Source organism: Arachis ipaensis, chromosome B6 (assembly GCF_059453495.1).
Source record: "Arachis ipaensis isolate K30076 ecotype BB chromosome B6, ASM5945349v1, whole genome shotgun sequence".
Classification (NCBI taxonomy): Eukaryota; Viridiplantae; Streptophyta; class Magnoliopsida; order Fabales; family Fabaceae; genus Arachis; species Arachis ipaensis.
The window spans coordinates 23,448,705-23,457,298 of NC_142441.1; the positions used below are offsets into that span (position 1 = coordinate 23,448,705).

At 40.4% G+C, this 8,594-nt stretch overlaps 2 protein-coding genes across 3 annotated transcripts; one reads left to right on the top strand and one right to left on the bottom strand.

Annotated features, from left to right (window-relative positions):
* Positions 1–360: 360 nt before the first annotated feature.
* On the top strand, positions 361–5,471 carry LOC107646663 (pre-mRNA-splicing factor SLU7). Of its 2 annotated transcripts, none has more exons than XM_088490034.1 (11): positions 361–805; positions 1,591–1,760; positions 2,144–2,307; positions 2,427–2,539; positions 2,732–3,142; positions 3,252–3,387; positions 3,485–3,784; positions 3,972–4,188; positions 4,346–4,449; positions 4,735–4,803; positions 4,898–5,471. In XM_088490034.1, the coding sequence occupies exons 2-11, from the start codon at positions 1,745–1,747 to the stop codon at positions 4,973–4,975; spliced, it is 1,608 nt and encodes a 535-aa protein (XP_088346160.1). In that variant the 5' UTR covers positions 361–805; positions 1,591–1,744; the 3' UTR covers positions 4,976–5,471. The 2 variants fall into 2 exon arrangements, with proteins under 2 accessions (XP_088346160.1, XP_088346161.1); XM_088490035.1 differs by having other exon boundaries at positions 408–805; positions 1,560–1,760.
* Positions 5,472–5,750: 279 nt separating this feature from the next.
* Positions 5,751–8,594, bottom strand: LOC107646173 (pentatricopeptide repeat-containing protein At4g01570). The gene has a single exon (XM_021104257.2). The coding sequence runs from the start codon at positions 8,502–8,504 to the stop codon at positions 6,117–6,119; it is 2,388 nt and encodes a 795-aa protein (XP_020959916.1). The 5' UTR covers positions 8,505–8,594; the 3' UTR covers positions 5,751–6,116.

Below are 8,594 nucleotides of genomic sequence, written 5' to 3' on the forward strand. Positions count from 1 at the left end.
CAAAAAAGGAAAACGGGCCGAAGTTGGGCTTGTTCTTTTATCAACATTTTCGGGCACTTATTCATTGGACAACGTTCATGCCTACACTCTTGTAGTGATAGGTTTCCTATTCAAAATATTTTTTCCCAGCCCAAAAATCATGGGTTTTTATATTTTTAACCGCCATCAATACCAAAATCACAACAAACCAATATTCTGAAAATCAGTTCGAACTGGCCGGTCGAATTGATCGAACCGTAAACTGAACACTAAAGCAGTTCGGATAACATGGAAAACCGTAGAATTTGAAAACCGGCGTTGAGCCGACGAACCGGGACCTGGCCGGTTTTTTAACCTTGCAGTAAAACGCCGCCGTTTTGCGCTGTGGGAACCCTAATTCCCTTTTCTCCTTCGCAGATCTCACTTTCGTGATTCACTCCAGCATCCCACTCCCACGGAAGACAGAACAACACCCACGCCACGACCCACCACGCCCCACCACTGTGAGAGACAGAACGCCTGAAGCCCTCAACGCACTCACCTCCGTCGCGCCTTCAGCACCGTCACGCCGTCAGCAGCGTCGCGCCGTCAGCTCCGTGGCGCCATTGGGTCCGTCGCGCCGTCAGATACCTCGCGCAGTCAGCACCGTCCCGCCGTCAGCTCCGTCGCGCACTCAGCTCCGTCGCGCCCTCAGCCACTTCGCATGTCACCTCCGTCGAGCTCTGCCTCTGAGAGAAAGCAATAGACCGACGTTGAAGCGTTGAAGAAATTAAAGCCTGAAGTCCTTCGAGCTCTGAGAGAAAGCAGTAGATTTCCTCATTTCCAGGTAATTTTTAATTTAGTTATGAACATGATTTTGTGATGAAATCTGATACTCTGTGAACTCTGTGAACAAAGAATTTTGATGAAACTCTGAGTCTCTGAAACTGTTATGAACTGATATAGTGATATGTGAACTCTGTGAACTCTGATGAAACTGTGATGAAATATGAACTGATTCTGTGATGAAATATGAACTAATTTTGTGACATGATTTTGTGAATTCTGATTTTGTGAAATCTGATTGTGTGAACTCTGATTTTGTGACATAATTTTGTCATTGTGAACTCTGGTTTTGTATACTCTGATTTTAAGAGATGATTTTGTGAACAAAGAATTTTTTGAACCTGAGATGTTATTTGTATACTCTGATTTTGGAATTTGGATGTTGTTTGTTCATTTGTTGGGAACTTGAGAGTTAGATTATTGGGTTGGATTGCTGGTAATATTTAGGTATCTTGTTTTGATGATGCTATGTTATGTTTGGTTGTTTGTTTGTTGACTTTTGAACTTTGAATTTGTATTTGAATAAGATTATAATATTTGGTTTATGTAGTACTTTTAATTTGAATGATATTTTAAAGTTTAGATTAGACTATAATTATATTTTCATGTGCTTATTTATATTTTATTTATTATTTTATTATAAAACGGTTTTTACGGTTTAATTACGGTCGGATCGGTTGAACCTATAAACCAATAAACTAGTACTTAGAGCAGTTTGATGACCGGTTCGGTTTTTAAAACCTTGCAACAAACAGAGCACCACCGCCATTATCTAAAAAATTGCAGGTAGGTTTTCACAATTATTATAATAAATCAGAGAGATAAAGCTTGGAACACGTAAATCACACAACACCAAATCACAATCAGCGTCTCTCTTCTGCTTCTTTGTTCGTTTCGGTTATCTCTCGTTCTTCCGACTGATTCTTCAGTTGTTCACAACATGGCCACCGCTTCAGGTACCTTTTTCCTTTCATTCAATTTCGATCCCTTTTCTCATGAATTCTCGTACCCTAGGGTTTATGCTATCGGCTCTTAATAGTTTGAGCGTTTGAAGTATTTGTTTACTTTTCTGTAGCTAATTGTTTCAGAAAAAATAAAATATCTTCAGCCCTATTGGGATTTTCCATTTGGTTTTTTTTTTTTTTTTGGGGGTTGATTTTCTGTGGGGGTTTGAGAAGAGAGGGGGGAGGTGGCGTTGTAATGTTCTTTCATATCTGGCCAAGTATTGAGATTGAAAAATCAGAGATGCTCCAATTCAAAGCTTAATTTTTTGGCCGTTAGTGAATTTTCTTGCAATAATTATATAATTTATTTCTTTTTTGCGTGGGGCGGATTGCAGTGGCATTCAAGTCCAGGGAGGACCATCGCAAACAGATTGAGTTAGAGGAAGCACGTAAAGCTGGGCTTGCACCAGCTGAGGTGGATGAAGATGGTAAAGAAATTAACCCTCACATTCCCCAGTATATGTCATCTGCACCTTGGTATCTTAATGCTGAGAGACCTGTAAGTATTATTTTTATTTATTTATTTTATTTTAAATCTGCAGGAAATTTTGGTATTTGAAACATTATTCATGTATAATGGACTTTTTATTCTGAATTGTACCTTTTTTGCCTTTGTAGAGTTTAAAACATCAAAGGAAGTGGAAATCCGATCCCAATTACACCAAATCATGGTATGATAGAGGTGCTAAAATTTTCCAGGCTGACAAGTACAGGAAAGGTGCATGTGAAAAGTAAGTAAACTATCTATCACTCTAGTGTGTTTTTGTTGTGTGTCTTGATGTAAATGTTCTCATTGACTATCTTCTCAGTGGGATCATGAATTTTAGTACACTTTGCATAAGCATTGGCTCTTTTATTTACTTTTTCTGGTCATTTTCTTATAGTGGATTGACTTAGTGCTTTATATTGATTTTCTTGTTTAGCTGTGGAGCTATGACACATGATGCTAAGTCATGCATGGAAAGACCAAGGAGAGTGGGAGCAAAATGGACAAACAAGCACATAGCCCCTGATGAAAAGATAGAAACTTTTGAGCTTGACTATGATGGCAAACGGGACAGGTGGAATGGGTATGATGCTTCAACTTATGCTCGAGTCATTGAGAGGTATGAAGCTAGAGATGAAGCTCGAAAGAAGTACTTAAAGGAACAACAGCTTAAGAAGTTGGAGAAGAGCAACCAAAATGGGGAGGAGGATGCTGCAAGTGATGAGGATGAAGAGGAAGATGACCTAAGGGTAGATGAAGCAAAGGTTGATGAAAGCAAACAAATGGACTTTGCAAAGGTTGAGAAGCGTGTGCGTACAACAGGTGGTGGAAGTACAGGAACTGTGAGGTAATTTCTAGGGTTCCATCCTTTTCGATAATCTAGGGCCACAATAATTGGTCCTGCATTACTTTCATTGTTTATCTTAGATGAATTGGGGCTGAAATATATTTTTTAGGAACCTGCGTATTCGAGAGGATACTGCCAAATACCTTCTCAATCTTGAAGTCAATTCTGCACACTACGATCCCAAGACCAGGTCTATGCGTGAAGATCCTCTTCCGGATGCAGATCCAAATGAGAAGTTTTATGGGGTAAGAATCTAGAATCTGAATTTATAGAAACCTCTCTTGTTTTTATGTTGTATGTATGCTAATCTTGTATATGATTAAATCTACTATTTTTCTGTAGGGTGATAACCAATATAGAAATAGTGGTCAAGCTCTAGAATTTAAGGAATTAAACATCCATGCTTGGGAAGCATTTGACAAGGGGCAAGATGTTCACATGCAAGCAGCTCCATCCCAAGCTGAATTGCTCTATAAGAATTTTAAGGTCATGAAGGAGAAACTGAAATCTCAAACAAAGGACACCATTGTAGAGAAGTATGGCAATGCAGCTGATGAGGACAAACTTCCAAGAGAACTCCTCCTTGGTCAAAGTGAGAGGCAAGTCGAGTATGATCGAGCTGGTAGAATTATCAAGGGACAGGTAAATTTTGCATTATAAAGCATAAATTTTTATTGCGGAACTTTAAAATTCTACTTCTAAACCTTTAAAAATAATGCTTGCTTTTGTATTGTTTTAAAATACACTCTCACGTATATATCGCTTCTTGTTTAGTGACGTTATGTCTCTTTTGATTATGTATTTATTTTATAATTGACGCTGTCAACAGGAGGCTGCACTTCCTAGAAGCAAGTATGAGGAGGATGTTTACATTAACAACCACACTACTGTTTGGGGCTCATGGTGGAGGGATCACCAATGGGGCTATAAGTGCTGCAAGCAGACCATACGTAATAGCTATTGCACTGGTGCTGCCGGTATAGAGGCTGCTGAGGCTGCAAGTGATCTTATGAAGGCTAATATTGCCCGTAAGGAGGCTGCTGCAGGTTTGTACACTGACATACACCAAACCTAGATTTAATTTTGCATCTATCCTCCTCATTTTTCCTTTACTATTGCTATCTTTTTGTCTTTGTTTGATGCGTTTGTTCATATTTGACATTCTCTTAATTGAATTTGATCTTTTTTTGTATAACTGTGCAGAGGATCCTACACCTACAGAGGAGAAAAAGCTTGCTACATGGGGAACTGATGTCCCTGATGATCTAGTCCTGGATGACAAGTTGCTAGCTGAGGCCCTCAAAAAGGTAAATGCGAGTCTCTTATTCATATTTCTAATTATTCAATGTTTATGTTTTCTTCCTTCTGTAGAATGAGTTATTTGTGTTGTCCTGATAAGGTTATTGACCTAAACCATGAATGGAGTCACCCACTAGTTTAGACTCCAAATTTTCTCGCATAAAAGAAGGGGATCTGTTTGGCGTTTTTATTTTTCCCCTATTTGGGGATTTGGGTCTGTCCAGGTGAAAATTTTCAAAAATGTAGATTAGTGTTTTATCTTGGTGCCTGATTTGTTAAGTTTGGTTTTACAGGAGGATCAAAGGAAGAGAGAAGAGAAAGATGAGAGGAAGCGTAAATATAATGTCAGATGGAATGATGAGGTATGATTATTTTAAGATTCCATTGGATAAATTGTGTTTATAAAAATACATTGCCCCCTTTTGCATATATATAAATATTCTTAATGTTATATAGGTTACGGCTGAGGATATGGAGGCATACAGGATGAAGAGAGTACACCATGATGATCCAATGAAAGACTTCCTGCACTGAACTTGCAGAGGGAAAAAGAAATCTGTGCCTCCTTGCGATAAGTCTGCACAGGTCCTCACTGCATCATGGATTTGGCAGATGGGATTATCAAACGCTTTATAGACATCTTTCCGCCATCACTGGCTAATGGGAAAGAGGGGGCAAGAGAAGATATTGGGGTTCTGGGCATGCATATTGAATTGGGTACTAGACTGTAATATTGTATTATGCTTGAATGTATATGTTTGTTGCTTTCCAAATCCCAAGATCAATAAATTTGGTTCAGAACTTGACATCTTTGACAACCAATTTTGCTATGATCGCCCTGACTTCATATGTTAGCATCGTCTTCGTACCTTGATAGAGGCTGCAAAACTGTATATGTTCCCCGGCCACTTGACAAAGGTTTTGTAAAGTGATGGAAACAGTTGTACTGTCCTGAATGTTTTGTTTCAGAGAGATTTCCCAAACTTATTCTCAGATATTATAGAAATTGATATCCTTATGTTTCCAGTGAGTATAGGTTAGTTTCTATGCTCGTGTTCTTTTGTTATATTTTTCAGTGACCCAAAAGAAAAGAAGTTGCTTGAGTAATAATTGATATAGAATGAAGAGAATGCAGATAGGTTACAGTTTACCAGGATCAAACAGATTCTTATTGATACAACGTGAACAGAAGTTATAACCAATTTTTGTGAAAGTGGACAGGACCCGAATTTTTTTTCTTTACAAACTCCGCTATATATCAAATGACTATCCAATAATATGATGATGAAAGTTTGTAAAATGGTGGAAAGATTGAACACTGCTGCCCCGTTGATTCTTATAAAGAAAAATTCAATTGGAACACTATATTTAATTTCCTAAGGTTTGAGAGGGCGTTCCAACTTCCTCTGTTACAAAAGGTCGGAGTTACTTCAGTGCTGAGCAATAGTTATTTACAACGAGAGTTGGAAAGTGAAGCGAACTATTGGTGATATTCGAACTGAATGAAACAGGTGGTAAAATTACACCTTTCAAAGTTGTGTTGAATCTGTGAGTCGATCGGAGACCTGAATTTTTGTCTTTTGAGCTTCAATTATGATTGCTGTGATTTCACATCAACAAAGTCACTGCCTGTGATTCAAGAACGGGTGAAAAACACCAAAAACTAGAACTACGTTCAAGAAGTATCATCTCTTTCACTGAGAATTGATGCCCTTTGGTATCTCAGTTTATCGATTTCCCTTCCCAGATAATCCAATGTCGTGTCCGTAACATGGTTAGGAGGACATCCAGCATCCAACATCATTTTCAAGAACTTATATGCATCCTTCAACCGTCCTGCCTTGCTGTGAATTTCAATTAATGTATTATATGTGACAACATCGGGATTTATCCCACTACTCTTCATTTGCTCAAAGAACTTGTTCGCCTCATCAATCCGGCCTGCCTTTCCCAGAGCATTGATAAATGTGTTATACATAACAACGTCGAGATAGCCACCTTGCTTCAGCAGCCTATCAAGAACAGCACTGGCCAGATCTGCTCTTCCCATCTTTCCTAAGCTTTGAATTATCATATTATATGTTGCTATGTCAGTTGGGCAAAGATTTTCTCCCATTTGGTTCAGGATAGCCCAAGCTTCAGTGAAATAACCTCTTTTGACAAATGAGCTCATCATAGAATTAAAAGTGTAACTCACAGGATCCACACCTGCATCAGTGAAAATTTCAAATAACTTGCAAGCCAAGCTCAACTTCCCCTTGGCCAGGAATATAGACAAGAAAGTATTCACCATATCAATATCAAAAGAATCTGGCCCCTTTTCTTGAACTCTTTGCGCACGAGAAGGAGTAAACAACTGGGAAGTGCTGAGCGAGGACTCGGCCAATTTATCCATGTGTGGAGACGATGACCACTCATCAATTTTGTTAACGGAACTCTCCTTGTCTTGAAAATTCGAACCGTGCTGTGAATCAAGGGTGACGTCCTGAGCATTAGTTATGAAGCTCATGACGTCACTAAAGTCTCCTTTGGAAGGGAACATTGGCGAATAATCGTCTCTCTTGCTCTTTGGGTTCTTCAAAGAAGCCTCCATTCCAGCTTTCCACTTGAGAACACTAAGCACGAGATCACTCTCCCTCACATGCCTCATAAGCCTGTCCGTCCAGTCCCACCGACCATGTCTATGAATGCTAATCAAGAGCGATGTTATCGTAACCAGATCAACAACAAAACCTCTGCTTTCCATCTCTTCCACCAATTGTAGTGCCTCCTCAAGTTGACCCTCTCGACAAAATTGCAGCACAATGATACTGTAAGTAACACCATCAACGAACTGGCCTTTCTTCTTGAGGTCGCAGAAGAGAGTATACGCGGCTTCAGGTCTCCCATTTTTAAGTAAGCCATCAACCAGAATATTATATGTCCAGCAAGATGCCTTCACGCCTTCTTCGATCATTTTCTCGAACAGTTGGCAGGCTTCTGTAAGCTTCCTGGCCTTGAAGAGTCCATCAAGCATAGAATTATAAACAACCGTATCGGGGCGAAATCCATTATACTGCATCTCATTGAAAATCAGGGTGGCATTATGTACTCTGTAAGTCTTGGAACAACCCTGAACAAGGATCCTATAAGTGAACTCATCAGGTTCATGGCCAGATCCTTCTTTGAGCTCTTGAAACACTTTAAGTGCATCATTGACTCTGCCAACCTTACAAAGCACACTGATGAGACTGTTATACGTGCACAAATCAGGTCCAACAGAAGAACAAGCATGGCCGCCGGAACGATAATCCAACGACTCCTTCTCCTCCTCCTTCAACTTCATCTCCTTGAAGAGGGTCAAAGAAGCACCAAGATCACCCCAACAGCCAAATGCATAGATGCAAATGTTGTAGCCCCAAGTATCAAAAGCAAAACCTTTCTTCTCTCTAAGCCTATCAAAAACTTGTTTGAACTCCACCTTCATGCCTGCTTTCCTAAGAGAAACCAACAACTCATTGGCTGTATTGGAATCAAAACCATCATCAGTGGAATCAAGAAGCTTGAAGAAGATGGACAAAGCCAGCGGCACTTGGTTCTTCCTAACGAGAGCAACGAGAACAGAGTTGTAGATTTGAGGCTGGAGGTTGCCGCCAAGATCTTGCAAGTAATCCAAGAGTTGCAGAGCCAAATCGAATTTGGCGGAGAGGATGGAGGCGTCGAGGAGAAGCTTGAAGGAGCGGGAATCGAGAAGGAGGGAGTCTTGTTTGAGGGAGTGGAGGAGGGCGGGGACATGGTGGAGGTGGGCGGGGTGGGAGAGAGTGCGGAAGAGGGAGGAGTAGGCGGCGGCGGAAGGGGGAGGGGCGGAGGAATGGGAACGAGACCAGAGGAAGAAATGGAGCTTGTTGGAAGGGTGGAGGGAGGGATTGGAGAGGACGTTGAGGACAATGGAATGAGTGAGTTTGAGAGAGGGAGGGAGGTTGCGTGTTCCTCCTGATTCCGAGAGAGCTTTGGTGATGGAGGCCACAATGAGAATGTCTCCCAGTTTTTTTGATGCACGGTTTCTTTGCCACCAATCCACCATGGTTGGTTACTCACCACGGAAGGGAAGCTCTACTGTTTCTACTTTTTAATTTCTGCTCTAATAAAGGATTAAAGTCGTTTTATTTTATTT

What these genes read in the sequence shown, in the direction of transcription:
- LOC107646663 (XM_088490034.1), top strand. An exon ending in GTAGAATTATCAAGGGACAG is followed by an intron (nt 3,785 to 3,971) that starts GTAAATTTTGCA and finishes CGCTGTCAACAG; the next exon opens with GAGGCTGCACTTCCTAGAAG. An exon ending in ATGTCAGATGGAATGATGAG is followed by an intron (nt 4,804 to 4,897) that starts GTATGATTATTT and finishes AATGTTATATAG; the next exon opens with GTTACGGCTGAGGATATGGA.
- LOC107646173 (XM_021104257.2), bottom strand. Translation starts at nt 8,504, where the DNA reads ATGGTGGATTGGTGGCAAAGAAACCGTGCATCAAAAAAACTGGGAGAC.